The 22,148-nt window shown below is 34.6% G+C and overlaps 1 protein-coding gene and 1 long non-coding RNA gene across 2 annotated transcripts in view; both read left to right on the forward strand.

Moving 5' to 3' along the window:
• The first annotated feature begins 404 nt into the window (after window positions 1-404).
• LOC127706973 (uncharacterized) lies at window positions 405-2,183 on the forward strand. Its single transcript, XR_007984685.1, has 2 exons — window positions 405-477; window positions 1,309-2,183. It is a non-coding gene; the product is annotated as an uncharacterized LOC127706973 (long non-coding RNA).
• Window positions 2,184-2,955: 772 nt separating this feature from the next.
• Window positions 2,956-22,148, forward strand: part of LOC127706965 (uncharacterized) — a 33,973-nt gene continuing 14,780 nt past the window's right edge. Inside the window, exons 1-3 of the mRNA XM_052211707.1 lie at window positions 2,956-3,042; window positions 5,635-5,776; window positions 17,864-17,923. Coding sequence (XP_052067667.1) covers window positions 5,764-5,776; window positions 17,864-17,923 — 73 coding nt within the window. The 5' untranslated portion in view covers window positions 2,956-3,042; window positions 5,635-5,763. The remainder of the gene's footprint in view (window positions 3,043-5,634; window positions 5,777-17,863; window positions 17,924-22,148) is intronic.

Genomic DNA, 22,148 nt, shown 5'->3' on the forward strand with positions numbered 1-22,148 from the left:
TTGTCCTGAATATGCATTCAGTTTGTCACTGAATGTTAAACAGTCATCCAGCCAACATTGTCAAGTCTTGATATACATTCGGTAACACAATTTTATAATTTCCTGACTAAGGATTTATTTGCTATTCCTGTTAACTTTTTTAGCTCACCTGGCCCAAAGGGCCAAGTGAGCTTTTCTCATCACTTGGCTTCCGTCGTCCGTCGTCTGGCGTCGTCCGTCGTCGGCATTAACTTTTTACATTTTGAACTTCTTCTAGAGAACCACTGAATGGAATGAAACCAAACATGGCATGAATGTTCCTTATGAGGTGCTGACCAAGTGTTGTTACTTTGTAGCCGATCCATCATCCAAGATGGCCGCCAGCGGGGGACTTAGTTTAACATAGGACCCTATGGGAATTAAATGCATACAAATGACTTCTTTTAGAGAACCACTGAATGGAATGAAACCAAACATGGCATGAATGTTCCTTATGAGGTGCTCACCAAGTGTTGTTACTTTGTAGCCGATCCATCATCCAAGATGGCCGCCAGCGGGGGACTTAGTTTAACATAGGACCCTATGGGAAATGCATACAAATGACTTCTTTTAGAGAACCACTGAATGGAATAAAACCAAACATGGCATGAATGTTCCTTATGAGATGCTGACCAAGTGTTGTTACTTTGTAGCCGATCCATCATCCAAGATGGCCGCCAGCGGGGGACTTAGTTTAACATAGGACCCTGTGGGAAATGCATACAAATGACTTCTTTTAGAGAACCACTGAATGGAATGAAACCAAACATGGCATGAATGTTCCTTATGAGATGATGACCAAGTGTTGTTACTTTGTAGCCGATCCATCATCCAAGATGGCCGCCAGCGGGGGACTTAGTTTGACATAGGACCCTATGGGAAATACATACAAATGTCTTCTTTTAGAGAACCACTGAATGGAATGGAACCAAACATGGCATGAATGTTCCTTATGAGATGCTGACCAAGTGTTGTTACTTTGCAGTCGGTCCATCATCCAAGATGGCCGCCAGCAGGGGACTTAGTTTAACATAGGACCCTATGGGAAATACATACAAATGTCTTCTTTTAGAAGAACCACTGAATGGAATGAAACCAAACATGGCATGAATGTTCCTTATGAGGTTCTGACCAAGTGTTGTTACTTTGTAGCCGATCCATCATCCAAGATGGCCGCCAGCGGGGGACTTAGTTTAACATAGGACCCTATGGGAAATACATACAAATGTCTTCTTTTAGAGAACCACTGAATAGAATGAAACCAAACATGGCATGAATGTTCCTTATGAGGTGCTGACCAAGTGTTGTTACTTTGCAGTCGGTCCATCATCCAAGATGGCCGACAGCAGGGGACTTAGTTTAACAAAGGACCTATGGGAAATACATACAAATGTCTTCTTTTAGCGAACCACTGAATGGAATGAAACCAAACATGGCATGAATGTTCCTTATGAGATGCTGACCAAGTGTTGTTACTTTGTAGCCGATCCATCATCCAAGATGGCCGACAGCGGGGACTTAGTTTAACATAGGACCCTATGGGAAATACATACAATTGTCTTCTTTTAGAGAACCACTGAATGGAATTGAACCAAACATGGTATGAATGTTCCTTATGAGTTTCTGACCAAGTGTTGTTACTTTGCAGTCGATCCATCATCCAAGATGGCCGCCAGCAGGGGACTTAGTTTAACATAGGACCCTATGGGAAATGCATACAAATGACTTCTTTTAGAGAACCACTGAATGGAATGAAACCAAACATGGCATGAATGTTCCTTATGAGGTGCTCACCAAGTGTTGTTACTTTGTAGCGGATCCATCATCCAAGATGGCCGCCAGCGGGGGACTTAGTTTAACATAGGACCCTATGGGAAATACATACACATGTCTTCTTTTAGAGTACCACTGAATGGAATGAAACCAAACATGGCATGAATGTTCCTTATGAAGTGCTGACCAAGTGTTGCTACTTTGTTGCCGATTTACTGTTCAAGATGGCCACCAGGATATTTTATTAGATAACAGGACCAATATTAATCAAAATTTGGCCTCAATCATTATTTGGATATCTGTTATGATTTTTATCTATCTTTACATGATTTCTAAAACCAAAGTAGAGTCAGGTGAGCGACACAGGCTCTTGAGAGCCTCTAGTTTTATGTTGTTGTTTTTTTGTGAATTTGGGTGGTGTCACTTTAACCTTTCTAGAGTTATGTCCCTTTACAAATGAAAAAAATGCTGAATTTTTCATTTCCATTCTATAACTTAAGTTTGCCTCAACCAAATTTTATGAAACTTGTACACAATGCTTATTACCACAAAACACAGATCAAGTTTGAATTTTGGTGGCGTCACTTTAACCGTTCTCGAGTTATGTCCCTTTATAACATTCTATGCAAGCGGGGGCATCCCCATTTATTTTCTTCTGGAATAGTCGTAATATACACATATAGTGTCTTAACATCAGGGCTATTCCATAGATTAATGTATGGGGTTGGGGGTTGGAAGGCACTTTAATTCCATTCTGGAAAGCCCTCAGATTTTAATGCATAAGCAGATTTTGTTGGTGCACAGGAAGCTTTTGTTTATGGTACCAATTTTGCCAAGGCTGTTCCAAAATTGTACTGGTGGGGGATTGGAGACATTCAAATTATTTAATTATAAGTGGTTGCATTTTTTTCTTAAAATTTTGCAAGATATTTAAGTAAAGGGAAAATTTCATATTTTGGGTGGTTGGGGTCTACAAAAAGTGCCTCCCATATATGCCCCCATACATTTTATAATAGAACAGCCCCAAAAACAAAAGCCTGAAAAATAGAAAATTAATATTATGGCAAAGTAAAGCAATACAACGAAAAAATAATTTAAAAATGGATGACTCAAACATGAAAATTTCTCTACATGAGAAATGACATTGTTTAAACTATCATTACAGCAAACATTGAAGTTATACCATGTAAAGTCTGTGGAGATAAGTCATCTGGAGTTCAATATGGTGTAATAACGTGTGAAGGTTGCAAGGTAATTATTTTGTTGACAAGGATTCAGAAGAGAATTAGCAATGCTCCTCTTATTGATAAAGATATTCACGGTATTGAAATATGACAAGTGAAAATTGGGATTTTTTTGGAAAATGTTAAAATTGGGATTTTTGTGAAATTACTTTTCGAGTTAATTATGTAGCATTTAGTAAATGGTATAAAACTTCTTGAAGTAACGGCGTTGAAACCGTCAACACGAATGTGTTGATGTTGGAATTACCAAAATCAAGTATGAATTCAACTATGAGAAAAAAGGACACCAACTTGAGTCAAATGATTGAAATTGTGTGAAAAAAATTAGTGTGAAAGTAATGATATTCACAAAAAATCTTACAATCATGAAAGGGGTTTTCATATCAGGAAAGATCCTAGTTGGACATGTTATAATATGAGAACTTATTCATTACACAGATTTTTTTCAGCACATGCAGTTGTGCACCTGCTAGTTTTAATTTTTTGTTCTGAGAGATTTTTATACGCCCGTTTACGGGACGTATTATGGTATACCATTGTCCGTCTGTCCGTCCGTCCGTCTGTCTGTCCGTCCGTCCATCGTCAACATGTCGGACATTAACTCAAAAACACTTTAACCAATTTGCATAAGACTTTGGTGAATTGTTTATATTTATTGACATGAGCTCCCTTTCGTTTTTTTTTTATTTTAGATTTTACGTTTCCAAGTTATGGGGTTTTATTCATTAAAAAAAGGGGGATTTTCCAGTTTTCGGCCAATAACTCGAGAATGCTTTCACCAACTTGCAAGAAATTGTGGTGAATTGTTTATATCTATTGACATGAGCTCCCTTTTGATTTTCATATATTTTAGATTTTACGTTTCCGAGTTACAGGGTTTTATTCATAAAAAAGGGGGATTTTCCAGTTTTCAGACAAAAAAATCAAAAATGCTTTCAGCAGTTCTTATGAAACTTTGGTGAATTGTTTATATCTATTGATGTAAGCTCCGTTTAGAATTTTATAAATTTTTCATTTATTATTTCTGAGTTGTGGGGTTTTATTCATTAAAAAAGGGGGGATTTTCCAGTTTTAGGACAATAACTTCAGCAGTTCTTATGAAAGTTTGGTGAATTGTTTATATCTATTGATGTAAGCTCTGTTTAGAATTTTATTAATTTTTCATTTATCATTTCTGAGTTATGGGGTTTTATTCATTAAAAAAGGGGGCATTTTCCAGTTTTCGGACAATAACTCAAAAATGCTGTCAGCAATTCTCATGAAACTTTGGTGAATTGTTTATGTCTATTGATTTAAGGGCATACGATACAGTTTTGATCCCATAATGAAAATTTGATGAAAATTTGCAAATAGGCTATTCTTTACCTGATTAAATCAAATATGTAATAAAAAATATACCTTCATGTGCTACTTTTTGAGTAAAATGAGTTCGAAATTTCAGATATTTGCTCAAAATTCGGATTTGTGGACGTATTTTTCCTTCCGACAGAAATGCATAACTTTTTTGTTTTAAAAGATAAACACAAGCTGTTTTTTGTTAAATTATTTGTAATTTCTGATTTATATAAGTATCCTATAAATTTATGAAATCTTTTGTTCAGAAATAACTCAAATTCATCAAATGTTCATGAATGTAGAAAAAAACGTCATTTTTTGCTATACATTTATCAAATTTAAAAAAATTGCATTATTGACCTTTTCATGAAAATTGGTACAAATAATCTTCATACGTAATCAAACCGAATGTCATTTTAAAAAAGAGGGGTCCATGAACTCGTTTTCAAGTTAAATCAGTTTGAATGATAAAAATCAGTCGAAAAATACATTACCTCGCCTGTAACTGTATCGTATGCCCTTAAGCTCCCTTTACATTTTCATAAATTTCTAATATGACATCGAGAATTAATTGAACTTTATTTGTTTATAGTCTGACAACAGATTTACTTAACCCGAATAATTCAGTCCCTCCCCGTGATCGACTCTCCCACTCACGAGGGCCTGAACTCTTTATACGATAAAAACGTGTCACAAATCCAGGATTTTGATTGGTGCTCTCTGTGAGAGAGAGCCAATCAGCCAATAGCTAAATGTTATCGAGATAGGTAAATCCTGAGCTAATTCCGAATGATTTTTTGACGATTTTTCATTGACTAGGCCTTCAGGCGTTAATGTAGCCATTGTAGAGCAGTGGAATATAAAGACTGAATTATTCGGGTTAAGATTTACTAAGTATTGCGCAACAGCACAGTGTATTGCACAACAGTAAGAAATCTTTAATTGAATATAAATTCAATTCATATAACCAATTTCAAGTTCTTTGACTACATTTATTCAGAAACCTATAATATGTCAAATATTTGATTACCATCCAAATTCAGACCTGTATCAAGCTTGAATATTGTGTCCATTTTTGCCCCAACTGTTCAGGGTTGGACCTCTGAGGGCGTATCCAGCTGCGCTCAGCGAAGCAGTTTTTCAGCTTTTCCATACAAAAAAATGGCCTTTTCCACTTTCGCTTATATTATTTGGAGACAGCAGGCAATTATTTTGTTTTTGTCTTAGAAATGCTGAAGTATCTAGCTGATAAGTTATATTTCAGGGTTTCTTCAGAAGAAGTCAGGCTGAACCTGTCAACTATCAGTGTCCGAGGAACAGAAACTGTGTTATAGACCGGGTAAACAGAAACAGATGTCAGTTCTGTAGGTTACAGAAATGTTTAGAGGTTGGCATGTCAAGAGACGGTAAGTCAGTCATATCATAAACCAATTTATTTTCGCTTAGCTGTTTTCACAGCGTTTTATATTTATGATTCTCTTTATTTTGTTCGTGTTTTCATATCAAAAGGGATCCTAGTTAGACATGTTATTATACAACCTCAAAATTTTGCAGCCGTATAATGGAATGGCATTGTTGTTGTCATCAAAAGACATTTGGTTTCCAGACAGTAACTTGAGTATAAGTGTATGGATCTCTATGAAATTGTACCACAAGGTTCCATACCACAAAAGGAAGGTTGGGACTGATTTTGGGGTAATGGCCTTACTCGCTTAGGAATTTTGGGCCATAAAAGGGTTAAAAGCAAACATGTTTCTGTTTTCAGGACAATAAATTGAGTATAAATGTATGGATTTGTATGAAATTGTATGTTTTGATAAGCTTAATCTTACCATGTATTTAGAAATTTGATTTTTAAATGGGTCGGAATAAGAGTGCTTTGATTGATTTCAATATGCTGAATATAATAATGTTTTTTGATTTTGTATTTTAGTCCCATTTTTCAAAAAGATGCATCACCAAAATTTTTAAATTATCAGCATTCTCATTCAAATATTTCAATCAACTTCAATAATAATTTAAACATTTCCCATATATACTTAAAACAATTTCCTAAATGTTGACATTTCTGTTCAAAGGGAAATAACTCAAACCACAGTTTATGATAATCCACTCTAAAACACATAACATTAATGTCACCTTTGGATATCACTTAACAGAAGAATTCTAACCACAAATTCACAAATCTAATTAAAATAACATCCCAACCACTTAGAATTACAATCCCATAAACCACTATTACCAATTCATGCCCAATTTCATGTCGCAATTTTATCCCATATAATCATCCTATTTTACAAAAAAATTTTAAAAAATCTTCAGTTCATTATAATATAATTCTATTGCAATTTTAACTTGTTTATAATTTTATTCTACATTCAATTCCACTACATCATTCATTCCTAAAACTGCTAAATTATCAATAATAATTGTGCTAATAGTTTAACCAGTGTTTTCCCTAGGCTATTCAAGCATTGCGGTAGTGCTACGCATAAATTTCGACCGCCATGCTTTCATCATTACCGCAATGCATCCCGCTATGTGTGAAAATTATAGTGTGAATAATATTTATTATCGATATTTTGAAAGTGAAGTGACAAGTAACAACACTCCACAGGTGTTTTGAACTCATCCGACTGATAATTGGATGCCTCATGTTGCACGTGCCTGGATTTTACAACCTTCTTGATTAGTTTGATTTGTACATCGAGACTTCGGTTACATAATAGAAGTTGCCAGTTAGCTGATAAATAAATAGTAAGATTAATCTCCAATGCATATCTTTCTGTGCTAAATAAAAAGTTAAACCTTTTCCAGTATAAATTTCACCAAAAAAAACGGCCGGTGTTTGACATCGTTATTTTACTGTGATCTTTAAAAAGTAAATTAAAAAAAATTGGTACAGTCTCTGGTATTATAAAATAAAATGAACGTAATTTCACCGAGAATGGACAAAACTTTTTTTTTTTAAATAAAGTTTCGCAGTTTTTTCCATCAGCTATATCAATGTATATTTACATCGATGCATTATTTTTTGATTGGTCACAACAATCAGTTATTTTTAGATTAGTCACGGTTGATTGATTATATCAAAGAATACACATCACCGCAACCGGGCCAAGAAAAAGACGTGTATTATGAAATATTTAAAACATTTGATGGAAAAACTTTCAAAACATACGTAGTTATTTACGGAAATATTGTTTTTAATAAACTAGTGTTGTTCTATCTTTAATTCAATGGGTCACATAGCAGATTCATTAGCTGTTTTTATCACAAGTGGGGCTAAATTTCTTTCACTTCGGCAAGATAGGATTTTTGTCGAGCCTTCGACTTTTGTCGAAAAAGCGAGACATAGCGATCCTACATTCCGTCGGCGTCGTCGGCGGCATCCACAAATATTCACTCTGTGGTTAAAGTTTTTGAAATTTTAATAACTTTCTTAAAACTATCCTGGATTTCTACCAAACTTGGACAGAAGCTTGTTTATGATCATAAGATAATATTCAAAAGTAAATTTTGTAAAAAAAAAATTCCATTTTTTCAGTATTTTACTTATAAATAGACTTAGTTTTTCTGCCAGGAAACATTACATTCACTCTGTGGTTAAAGTTTTTGAAATTTTAATAACTTTCTTAAACTATCCTGGATTTCTACCAAACTTGGACAGAAGCTTGTTTATGATCATAAGGTAATATTAAAAAGTAAATTTTGTTAAAAAAAAATTCCATTTTTTCTGTATTTTACTTATAAATGGACTTAGTTTTTCTGCCAGGAAACATTACATTCACTCTGTGGTTAAAGTTTTTGAAATTTTAATAACCTTCTTAAACTATCCTGGATTTCTACCAAACTTGGAAAGAAGCTTGTTTATGATCATAAGATAGTATCAACAAGTAAATTTTGTAAAAAAAAAATCCATTTTTTTCCGTATTTTACTTATAAATGGACTTAGTTTTTCTGCCAGTTAACATTACATTCACTCTGTGGTTAAAGTGTTAAAATTTTAACAACTTTCTTAAACTATCCTGGATTTGTACCAAACTTGGACAGAAGCTTGTTTATGATTAAAAGCTAGTATCTAGAAGGAAATTTTGTTCCATTTTTTCCGTATTTTACTTATAAATGGACTTAGTTTTTCTTCCAGTTAACATTACATACAGTCTACAGTTTAAGTTTTTAAAACATTTATTAGATTCATAAACTATCCTGGATTTTTACCAAACTTGGACAGAAGCTACTTACAATCAAAAGATAGTATAGAGAGGAATATTTTTATTAATTTTTTTCCTCATTTTTGTTGAGCCTGTGATTAACAGCAAAAAGTAGGCGAGACACTGGGTTCCGCGGAACCCTTACGAATTTTTACAATTATGAAGCGTTATAAATAAATCGGACAGGAATGTATTTAAAAAAAAAATAGTTAATTGTCATGAAATAAAATGTCAGCTTAGCTTCCAAACAGGTAATTGTCAAATATGTCATCCGTATGTCAAGTATTCTTCATTGACGACTTCTGTAATTAACGCAAATAGACTTTTTTTTTTATTGTTTCCTGTAAAATCTCTGTGAAGCAATGATGACATTCAAAGTTTTATTTAACAACTTGCTGTTGCTGCTGAAACCATTCTATCAGCAAATTGAGGACACTGTTAGTGAAAGAATGTAAAGACATGACATTTAGGCAGACAATGAACAAAGTTGCCAGTCTTGGAACTTTGTATCCTTGTCTGTTTAAGTATGCAGCAATTTGTCTTGCTTTGCCAGTTTCAACTGCTGATTGTAAAAAGGTGGTTTTCATGTTTAAAACACCTTTGAGAAACAGACTATGCCAAAAAGTGCTGAATTGCTTAATGCATAGATATCAATTGAAGGACCAAAGGAGGAAGATTTTGATTATGAAAAATGTGTGGGGACCTTTGGAAAGTTGAAACAGAGGAAGATATCAACAATATAATGTGTACATGACATTAATTTGTAAATAACTAGTGCAGACTGGATTATTTTTATCATATGACCGCAAAAAAATTTTTGTGGTCGTATATTGGTAAGACGTTGGCATCGTCGTCGTCGTAGTCGTTGTCGTCGTCGTCCGAAGACACATTGGTTTTCGCACTCTAACTTTAGTTTAAGTGAATGGATCTCTATGAAATTTTACCACAAGGTTCAATACCACAAAAGGAAGGTTGGGATTGATTTTGGGGGTTATGGTACCAACAGTAAAGGAATTAGGGGCCAAAAAGGGGCCAAAAATTAGCATTTTTGTAACTTCCAGACATAACTTGTGTGTTAGTGTATGGATCTCTCTGACATTGTACCACAAGGTTCCATATCACAAAAGGAATGCTGGGATTGATTTTGGGGGTAATTGCCTCAAAATTTTAGGAATTAGGGGCCAAAAAAGGGGCAAAAAACAAGCATTTTTCTAGTTTCATGACAATAACTTGTGTGTAAGTGTATGGATCTTTCTGAAATTGTGCTACAAGGTTCCATATCACAAAAGGGAAAGCTGGAATTGAGTTTGGGGGTAATTGCCGAAACGTTTAGGAATTGGGGGCCAAAAATAAGCATTTTTCTAGTTTCCAGACAATAACTTGTGTTCAAGTATATGGATCTCTCTGAAATTGTACTGCAAGGTACCATACCACAAAGGGAAGGCTGGGATTGATGATGGGGGTAATTGGCTCAATATTTTAGGAATTAGGGGCAAAAAAGGGGCAAAAAACAAGCATTTTTCTAGTTTCATGACAATAACTTGTGTGTAAGTGTATGGATCTTTCTGAAATTGTACTACAAGGTTCCATATCACAAAGGGAAAGCTGGGTTTGAGTTTGGGGGTAATTGGCCTAAACGTTTAGGAATTTGGGGCCAAAAAGGGGCCAAAAAACACATTTTTCTAGTTTCCAGACAATAACTTGTGTTCAAGTGTATGGATCTCTCTGAAATTGTACTGCAAGGTACCATACCACAAAGGGAAGGCTTGAATTGAGTTTGGGGGTGATGAATCATAAGGGGGTTCAAAAAATTTGGGGGGGGGATTTTTTTTTTTTTACTTTTTTTTTTCTTTTAAAATTTTCCATTTTAAGTTGGTTATTTCTGATTTATATTTAAAAGCAAATAATAATGATATGGTAGGAGAAAAACACCAAACAGGATGTGTAAATCAGAGCTCCAGATAAGAATTCACAAATTGGGGTTTTTACCCACCATTTTTTTATGTAATTGGGTGATAAAGTTTTTTAATTGCATTATCAATTCCAATTCACCCCTCAAGCAAATATCAAATTGGGTTTTTCACCACCAAGCTCCTTAATGTATTGGGTTTTTTCATCAACACAATATTGAATATTTAGGCATGTTATAATCACATTATATCAACCCCAGATGTGTTTCCATCTTAAATGTGTTTCTTTCCTTGTAAAATATGTGTTAGCTGTTTTATTCACTGACGAGCAATTGTACATTTAATTTGTGTCCCGTTTTAAACGTTCTGTCAGTTTTGTATTTTCTCAAAACTTATGTAAACTGCAGCTGGTGTCACTAGTTGGACAGGAACTAATTGCCTTTCTAGATCCCATATGATCACCCTACAGTTTAATTATAGTTGGGGTTGGTGTGGCTAAGTGTTAGATTTTTGTGTAATATATGTGAAATTTAGGTGCTGTAAGAAAGTTTTGCCAGTCCTTTCACCTATTTGCCAGATCTACTTTTTAATAAAAATAAAAAGTAGTTTCCAGATTTAAGATATACCCCAAAACCTTGAGGTTTATAGGGTGGTTTATAATGACGGAGACCACATTCAACTTAAATTTACAAATAATTCTGCAACATCAAGTAAATAAATGACAATGTTATACTGCACTTGCCAATAAGACAACTATCTTAAGCATCTAGAACAAAACAAAGAAAGTGTCAAGCTGCATTGACGTAAAAAACGGATATATGTTTATTCACTCATCAACTAAAATGAAAAAAATAATATATAAACTGTTTTCGTTTAATTCAATTTACATAAATCTGGGTTAAGTTGTCCCTTATCAGAACTTTTGGTTTCCGATGCTTTCAACTACATATCATGTCATAATTGATTTGGCCTTTCACTTTTTCCAACTGATTTCGTTTTTGACGGAACCCCGTGTTTATCGCTCTAGCAATGTTCTCGTTATAGTACGCAAACACGCCCGTGCGTTCAATGGCTGCTTCCTAAAATCACTAGCTGAGTCTTGTTATCATCATAACTTTCCCTCAGCTATCAAAAAGAAGCCGAAAACATGCTTCTATTCAATATTTTTACCGGACATTTACTTTCGTTTTAATTCATTGTGTTATGATAAGTCCCGAGCAATTCGAAAAAAATATGACAGCATGTCACACGCTAATTGGATAAACGCCGAGAAGATCGAAATGTTTTGATAAACACGTGTACCTTTTGAGCAACGGAAAATTCCAACAGGGACCCATTGCAGCTACTTGATGCAGGGCTCTATTTTTAGAACGAAAGGACATTTCCAATTATAAATATTATAAAAATAGATTTACGCGACGACTGTAATCAAGTAAGGGTAAATAACGCAAACGATAGCGAATAAAAGCGTTAAGAACCCATGTTTTTGGTATATAATTGGGTTTTCCTTTGAATTAATTGGGTTATTGAACCCTGCAATGGGCAATTGCATTGGGTTTTTAATTATTTTTATTGCGTGATCACGCAAATACGCAGCTTATCTGGAGCTCTGGTAAATTATTATATAATAAGTATTGTGCAATAGCAAGAAATTTTCAATTGCACAGTATTGCACAATAGCAAGAAATCTTCAATTGCACAGTATTGCGCAATAGCAAGAAATATCCAATAGCACAATATTGCGCAATAGCAAGAAATTGTCAATTGTGCAGTATTGCGCAATAGCAAGAAATATTTAATTGCACAGTATTGTGCAAAAGAAGATACTTCGTATAAATTGCTTATTTCTTGACCAATTTCAATGGGTTTTATTCTTGAATTCTTGGGGTTTTTTAATATGCTGAATCTAACCGTGTATTTAGTTTTGGATTTTGGGCCCCTTTTTTAAATTGGTCCACATTGAGGTCCAAAGGGTCCAAAATTAAACTTTGTTTGATTTCATCAAAAATTGAATTATTGGGGTTCTTTGATATGCCGAATCTAACCGTGTATTTAGATTCTTAATTTTTGGTTCCGTTTTCAAATTGGTCTACATTAAGGTCCAAAGGGTCCAAAATTAAACTTAGTTTGATTTTAACAAAAATTGAATTCATAGGGTTCTTTGATATGCTGAATCTAAACATGTATTTAGATTTTTGATTATGGGCCCAGTTTTCAAGTTGGTCCAATTCGGGGTCCAAAATTAAACTTTGTTTGATTTCAACAAAAATTGAATATATGGGGTTCTTTGATATGCTGAATCTAACCATGTATTTAGATTTTGGATATTGGACCATAATAGGTGAATGTCCAATTTAAAATTTTTAAGTTCTTAGACCACATTCATTCTGTGTTAGAAACCTATGCTGTGTCAAATATTTAATCACAATCCAAATGCAAAGCTGTATCAAGCTTGAATGTTGTGTCCATACTTGCCCCAACAGTTCAGGGTTCGACCTCTGCGGTCGTATCAAGCTGTGCCCTGCGGAGCATTTTATTATTGTTTATAAGACCTTTAATTAATTTAATTAATTCCTCTCATCTGTAATAAATACTTTAAAGTTCCATGACTTACCTATAATAAAACAATTAGATTGGTATATGGCTATAAACATATAAATTATGTAGTGTAACTAATTCTGAAAAAGAAACATCGCGCGCCGCATTGCAAATCCACCATGGACCCACCATGCATGAAAAATTTTCTAGGGAAGACACTGAGTTTAACAATGTCAAGAAAAATGTCCTCCCCTTTCTCATCAGCCAAAGTCACAACATGTTTAAAAACTTCAATCATTACCTGATGACAAATAAATTTCAACTACCATACAAATTCATCTGTACCCCATTTGTAGCAATATTCACACACCAAAAAATTATTAATTTATTAAAAGATTTTCTACCAATTACAGCTTATACTAAATTCCTTTATGGAGCATTTTAAAAACTTAGCTGATATTGTCCATTAATAAATAAATGAATTGAATTCTTGTTGTACTTGGATATGCTGAATCTAACCAAGTATTTAGATTTTGGATATTGGACCATAATAGGTAAATGTCCAATTGTAAATTTTTCAGTTCTTCGACCACATTCATTCTGTGTCAGAAACCTATGTTGTGTGAAATATTTAATCACAATCCAAATTCAGAACTGTATCAAGCTTGAATGTAGTGTCCATACTTCCACCAATTGTTCTGGGTTTGACCTTATCAAGCTGTGCCCCATGGAGCATTTTATTTTAGAAATATTTTTATGAATGAAAACATGTAACATGCCTACATTGTTCAGGTCAGGATTTGACAATGGAAGAGTGCTTATCTCAAAACAGGCATGACATTGATCAGGTCAGTATTTGACATTTGCAAAGTATTAATCTCAAAAAGGGCATGATTACACCTTATTCAAATATGTTGAAGTCTTGAAATTTATTTGTTTCTGAAATCAGATAGTTATTTATAAAATTAAGGAGATGTGGTATGATTGCCAATGAGACATTACTATCCACCAAAGTTGAAGTAAGCAATTATAGGCAACCCTACAGCCTTCAACAATGAGAAAAACTCATATCTTATAGTCAGCTATAAAAAGGCCCTGACATGAAAATAGAAAACTAACGGCCTATTTTATGAAAAAAAACAAATTACGAAGAACAATTATGACAGACATGAACCAAAGACAAACACTGACCCACAGGCACCTGATTTTGGACAGACACATAAAGAATGTGGAGGGTTAAACATGTTTGAAGGCATCAAAAGAGGGACGAAAGATACCAGAGGGACAGTCAGACTCATAGATCGAAAACAAACTGACAACGCCATGGCCAAAAATAAAAAGACAAACAGGCAAATAATAGTACAGATGACACAACATAGAAAACCAAAGACTAACCAACACGAACCCCACCAAAAACTCGGTGTGATCTCAGGTGCTCCGGAAGGGTAAGCAGATCCTGCTCCACATGTGGCACCCGTCGTGTTGCTTATGTTATTACAAATCCGGTAAATAGTCTTAATTCGGTAAGTCACATTCGTGAAAAGGGAGGGTATTGTATTTAAGACATAAGGAACATATCCGATATCATATGTGAAACGGTTATTCCATAACGATCAACCAACTCGTGATGGCGTCCGTAAAATTTACGAAGGGATGACTTCAACTTCACCATTTGGAACTCTTGGTTTAATAGCTTCCTTGTGAGAAGCAATCCTCTATCAAGGAAATCATGATAGGAAACACAAGCCCGGGAATATCGTATCAATTGGGAGATATATACTCCGTATGCAGGCCCCGCTGGAATGTTGCTACATAGAAATGGAAAGTTCACAATTGGGAAGCTGAAATCATCTCTTTTGTCGTAAAGTTTTGTTTTCAACCGACCCTCATTGTCAATTTCTAGATGTAAGTCAAGATATGAGGCAGACTTAACTGTATCTGAAGTATCCTTTATCTCTAGTTCGATGGGATAGATTCGTTCAACATAGTCACCAAATTTTGTGTTATTTAGTGAGAGAACATCATCTATATAGCGGAACGTAGAGTTAAAGGATATTGCTAACTTCTTATCTTTCTTCCTAAGAAGTTCCTGTATGAAGTCAGCCTCATAATAATAAAGAAACAAGTCGGCAAAAAGAGGGGCACAATTGGTTCCTATTGGAATTCCGACAGTCTGTTGAAAAACACGTCCTCCAAACGTAACAAATATGTTGTCAATCAAGAAATCAACCCTCCCTAACCTGGGATAGTGGTGTTACAGCACAACATCAGATCAAACTATAAAATCATTTTAAAAGGGCTTAACTCATCAGATCGATACAAAGCAGAAAAATATCTAACAAAAACACAGACTGGACATGGCAGGGTATTTGTACATCCCTCACAACTTGTTTTGCTCATTACTCATTGTTGAAGGCTGTACAGTGACCTATAGTTTTTAAATTCTACCTTATTTGGTCTCTGGTGGAGAGTTGTTTCATTGACAATCTGTGAATCATACCACATCTTCTTATTTTTATGTTAACCCTGTTACATTCTGTATGTGCCTGTTCCAAGTTAGGACCTGTAATTCAGTTTTAATTTTTCACTATTGACAGAACTTCTGTCAGAATAATATCATTTTAATCAAATTTTAATGCCTAATCAAATTCCTGAACAACTTGGATTGGTTCCTCAAAATCGGGCTCACAATGTCAAACAAGTGTCCCTTTCCGTCAGAGACAGTCACACAAATTTCATCAGTTTCCTTAGTATGAAATTGTCATCACACACTTTATCAAACACCTCTTTCCATGTTTTTGCGTTTTCAAAACAAGAGAATTTGTTGGAAACTACCGGTTTTGATTTTAATCCAACCTTTATTTGTACTAGACGGTAACATGTTGTTTTTCATCCGTATCAATTGGAGGCTTTAATACATAACACAAATTGTCCTGTGATACAGCGCGGTCAGATCGGATCAGGTTATTCTAAGCAACAAACTCAAGATGGATACGGATACGACAAAACTCCGCAAAAAAAAAAAACATCGCAAATTTTGAATAAAAAAGATTTTGACTCGGGTGCTTTTTTATGGGTCGGTCGGGTTAGGGCAAACCAACCTATTCTTTTTTATGGCCTCATCTGTGTCCACATGTGGACACAATCCACATTTTCGTCATATTTTTATCGTTTGATTTTATGTTTGCTGTTACACCACTGTCCAAGACTAGATGGGAGAGAAGGCTACATGCAAACTTGTTTTGCTCATTGCTCATTGTTGAAGGCTGTACAGTGACCTATAGATTTTAACTTCTACCTTATTTGGTCTCTGGTGGAGAGTTGTTTCATTGACAATCTGTGAATCATACCACATCTTCTTATTTGTATGTTAACCCTGTTGCTCTGTATGTGCCTGTTCCAAGTTAGGACCTGTAATTCAGTGTGGTTTTACCCTGTTACATTCTGTATGTGCCTGTTCCAAGTTAGGACCTGTAATTCAGTGTGGTTGTTGTTTCATATACAGTATCATATTTTTATTGTTTTGTACATAAATCAGGCCAGTTTCTTAACTTGTTTGAATTGTTAGACATTTGTTATTTTTGTGCCTTTTAAAGCTTGCTATGCAGTATGGGTTTTGCTCACTGTTGAAGGTCGTACAGTGGCATGAACTTATTAACTTATATATCATATGGTCTCTGGTGGAGAGTTGACTCATTGGTTATTATACCAGAGGGGCGGATCCAGCCATTTTTAAAAGGGGGGGTTCCCAACCCAGGATAAAGGGGGGGGTTCCAACTATATGTCCCTATTCAAATGCATTGATCGTCCCAAAAAAAGGGGGGTTCCAACCCTTGGAACCCCCCCCCCCCCCCCCCCTCTGGATACGCCACTGTACCACATCATATTTTTATAAAAAATGATACAAATCTACATAGCTCCTTTGATTCATGTATCACAGCTTTAGATACGGGGTAGTTGCATTGAAAAAAATTGTGGTCATCTGATTCATTTTAAAAAAAAATTAAAAAGGGCCAGTCATATGGGTATAGTTTTCTCGTTTGAATTGTTTTACAATTGTGATTTTGGGGCCTTTTATAGCTGACTATGCAGTATGGACTTTGCTCATTTTTGAAGGTCATACGGTGACCTATACCTGTTTATTTCTGTGTCATTTTGGTCTCTTGTGGAGAGTTGTCTCATTGGCAATCATACTGTGGAGAGTTGTCTCATTGGCAATCATACCACATCTTCTTTTTTATATTTAGTTTAAATTTTCCACTTAATGTCCAAATAAGGGTAATTGTTTGATTGAGAGGTGACGATCATTTTTAAAAAAAAATCATCATCTTCCAAAATTTTGTATGAGTGAACTTACAATTTTGTTTGTTGGTGTTTAATGCCACTGTTTGGTTTCAACATGGTTTTTGTTGGTGCTGATAGCTTGAGAACCCCAGTACCCAGAAAGAACATGCAGACTGGGCAGGAGAGTTGGCAAACCTTGTCAATTAAAATCATGGTACCGTAGACAGTGGGCGGGATAATTGGCAATTCTTGTCAATCAACATCAAAGTCCAATTAACCTTGCCATTGTTAAACTCACAACCTCAGGTCTAATAGAATAGCAATCACTGTAGGTAAATTACTTTAAAACTCTGTCACCGTGACCTAAAATTGATCTGTTGGATGAGATTAGCAGTTTACTGTTTTTTTCACAATTTTTGTTTGGCAATGTGCAGAATAAAAAATAAAAGATTTTTAAAATGGCGTACTATATAAACAAATGTAAGTTGATATATCATTTATTAATATACGAACAATAATAAATATATTTTTATTTTAATTTTTTCAGGTGATGATACAGAATTTCTATCTGAGGATGACTTAAACAGTGAAACAAGCTCAGTTACTGGTATCATGACTCCGACATTTCCCGTGGAAAATACCGATGTAAACAAAATCTCTGAAAGAGATATTTATAGAAAAAGTAAAAGAATGGAGGAAAGGAAAAAGGAAGAAGAATCAGTAACCATGCCGATTGATCCATCCCAGATCAAGACGGAACATACTGACATCTTCGACATTGACTCCTTGGTCAAAACTATTGATAGGAACTCTGAGATGTGTCCAAGGAAGTTCAATAGGTCGTACAGAGACATTGAAACAGAAATGATTATGACAGAAATTACTGGATCCCAGACTGGTTCCCCAGTTCAAAAAGAAACAGTTGTCAACATTAAAAAGGAGCCTAATAGTTCACCTATCAAAGGTTTGATGCAAATGGCAATGCAAAAAGGTTTAGAAGATAGTGACCAGTTGGGCAATTTCAGTGAATTTGATATTGATAGTGTTGTTAATGTTGTCAATAGAAGAGATGAGGGGAGACAAGTGGCAGATTGTCATGTAAATATTGTGAAAATTGAAGACCAGGGGAGACAACTGGCTGATTGTCATGTAAATATTGTGAAAATAGAAGACCAAGGAAGGCAACTTGAAGATGGCATTGTAAATTTTGTGAATAGAGAAAACCATGGGAGAGAACTAGAAGATAGTAATATCACTATTGTGAAAGAAGAAATACAGGGGAGGCAACTAGAGGAAGAGGCATATTTACAGATGGATGATATTGAAGCTCTTGTTCATTATACAAATAGAAAATCGCATTCAGTCAGTCCTTCGAAGAACAATGCTTCTCAACAGCCGTCATTGTCAGCTAAACCTTAAACAATTGTTGACCTGCGACTGACAGATGACAACAAAGGAAGTAAATCTCCAAATAAAGTGGGAGATTACTCTTTATCATTATCACCAAAAATGAAAAAGAACTATAAATTAAAAGACTGTTCTGTGGTTTTGGACACCGATAAAGACATTCAGTCTAAACTGCTGAATTTACAGAAAAATGCAGAGTCTGGAAAGGAAGACATGAACAGCAGTGTACATGATTTAAAGAGAAGTGGAGACATTTCTTATTTTAAAAATGTTGCAAAGAAACCCAAAATTGGTCCAAAATGCATGAAAAGACAAGACAAAGATGAAGTAAAAGATCATAAAAAGTCTAAATTTGTTATTGACCCCAAAGCCAAAGTTTTGAAACTGAATTTATCAAGGTTGGATAAAAATCTGGAAGCAAATGAGACTGATAAAGAGATTGACAAAGAAGTGACAAAAAAGTTAGAAATTATAAATGAAAGGAGAAAGGAGAAATCTCGTCCTAAACATAAGGAAAAATCTGAAAGTGAAAGTAAACCGACAAAAATTTCAGTAGAGAATAAAGAAAAGGAAAGATCAGATAATGAGAGTCGACATATAAAATCTTCTACAGATGGAAATAGAAAACAGGACATAAAACATGAAAATGACAGTCGGGAATATTCAGACAAATATAAACATTCAGAAAAACATAAACATCCGCATTCAGAAAAGCATACGCATGGAATTTCAGAAAAACCTAAACATGGACAATCAGAGAGGCATAAACCTGGGAATTCAGAAAAGCATAAACATGGATATTCAGAAAAATCTGAACATGGATATTCAGAAAAATCTTAACATGGACAATCAAATAAGCATAAACATGGAAATTCAGAAAAGCATAAAGAAGTCAAAGGAGAAAATTCTGAAAAGTACAAGAATTTTCCTGATAAAAGTGGTTCCAAAAAAGGAGATGATGACAAGCAAATGAAGAGGAAAACATTGCCAGTAAAAAGTCAAAGCACGATGACAAAACTGAAAACTGTGACAAAAAGAAAGATTCCATAAAAATAGATGAGACTGAAATGATATCTGTTGAGGTAAAGAAGAAAGAAAATAAAAAGGAAGAAAAACTGCATGAACCATAGAAGAAATTGGAGGAAAGCTTAAGTAATGCTTCTAATACTATAGAATTGACAATGAAATGTAAAATTTGTAAAGAAATCCATAGCTCTAAATCAGCATTAGAAAAGCACATGATCAGTGTACATAATACCAAATTGGGCCGTAAAAGATTTGGATGTAAACTTTGTACTCAATCTTTTGATACAACGTCTATTTTGATCAAACATATCGAATCGCACAAAGAGGAAAGAAAAAAAAGTGAAGAAAAAGGAAAGACAGAAACAGTCCAAACAAATAAAAGAGAAGGAAAAGGAAAGACAGAAACATTAGAAACAAAAACAAGAGAACAAAAAGGAAAGACAGAAGCAATAGAAAAAAAAATAAGAGAACAAAAAGGAAAGACAGAAACAAAAGAAACAAAAACAAGAGAACAAAAAGGAAAGACAGAAACAGTGAAGATAAAAACAAGAGATCAAAAGGGAGAGACAGAAACAAAAATAAGAGAACATAAAGGAAAGACAGAAACAAAAATAAGAGAACATAAAGGAAAGATAGAAACAGTAGAATCTAAAATAAGGAGAAAAAAATTGGCAATAAGTCATGTAAGTTACAAAAAGCAAGGAACAACCAAAATCACAGATAACATCATAAATTTCTATCTGAAGATGACTTGAACAGTGAAACAAGCTCAGTTATCATGACTCCGACATTTCCCGTGGAAAATACCGATGTAAACAAAAACTCTGAAAGAGATGTTTATAGAAAAAGTAAAAGAATGGAGGAAAGGAAAAAGAGCGAAGAGTCAGTAGTCGTGCCGATTGATCCATCCCAGATCAAGACAGAACATCCTGACATCTTCGACATTGACTCCTTGGTCCATACTATTGATAGGAACTCTGAGATTTGTCCAAGGAAGTTCAATAGGTCGTACAGAGACATTGAAACAGAAATGATTATGACAGAAATTACTGGATCCCAGACTGGTTCCCCAGTTCAAAAAGAAACAGTTGTCAACATTAAAAAGGAGCCTAATAGTTCACCTATCAAAGGTTTGATGCAAATGGCAATGCAAAAAGGTTTAGAAGATAGTGACCAGTGGGGCAATTTCAGTGAATTTGATATTGATAGTGTTGTTAATGTTGTCAATAGAAGAGACGAGGGGAGACAACTGGCAGATTGTCATGTAAATATTGTGAAAGTAGAAGACCAGGGGAGGCAACTGGCTGATTGTCATGTAAATATTGTGAAAATAGAAGACCAAGGAAGGCAACTTGAAGATGGCATTGTAAATTTTGTGAATAGAGAAAACCATGGGAGAGAACTAGAAGATAGTAATATCACTATTGTGAAAGAAGAAATACAGGGGAGGCAACTAGAGGAAGAGGAATATTTACAGATGGATGATATTGAAGCTCTTGTTCATTATACAAATAGAAAATCGCATTCAGTCAGTCCTTCGAAGAACAATGCTTCTCAACAGCCATCATTGTCAGCTAAACCTAAAACAATTGTTGGCCTGCGACTGACAGATGACAACAAAGGAAGTAAATCTCCAAATAAAAAGGGAGATTACTCTTTATCATTATCACCACAAATGAAAAAGAACTATAAATTAAAAGACTGTTCTGTGGTTTTGGACACCGATAAAGACATTCAGTCTAAACTGCTGAATTAACAGAAAAATGCAGAGTCTGGAAAGGAAGACATGAACAGTAGTGTACATGTTTAAAGAAGTGGAGACATTTCTTATTTTAAGAATGTTGCAAAGAAACCCAAAATTGGTCCAAAATGCATGAAAAGACAAGACAAAGATGAAGTAAAAGATCACAAAAAGTCTAAATATGTTATTGACCACAAAGCCAAAGTTTTGAAACTGAATTTATCAAGGTTGGATAAAAATCTGGAAGCAAATGAGACTGATAAAGAGATTGAAAAAGAAGTGACAAAAAAGTTAGAAATTGAAAATGAAAGGAGAAAGGAGAAATCTCGTCCTAAACATGAGGAAAAATCTGAAAGTGAAAGTAAACCGACAAAAATTTCACTAGAGAATAAAGAAAAAGAAAGATAAAAAAATGAGAGTCGACATAAAAAATCTTCTACAGATGGAAATAGAAAATAGGACAAAAAACATGAAAATGACAGTCAGGAATATTCAGACAAACATAAACATTCTGAAAAACATAAACATCCGCATTCAGGAAAGCATACACATGGAATTTCAGAAAAACCTAAACATGGACAATCAGAGAAGCATAAACCTGGGAATGCAGAAAAGCATAAACATGGATATTCAGAAAAATCTGAACATGGATATTCAG

Source organism: Mytilus californianus, unplaced genomic scaffold, assembly GCF_021869535.1.
Source record: "Mytilus californianus isolate M0D057914Y unplaced genomic scaffold, xbMytCali1.0.p SCAF_6, whole genome shotgun sequence".
NCBI classification, from domain to species: domain Eukaryota; kingdom Metazoa; phylum Mollusca; class Bivalvia; order Mytilida; family Mytilidae; genus Mytilus; species Mytilus californianus.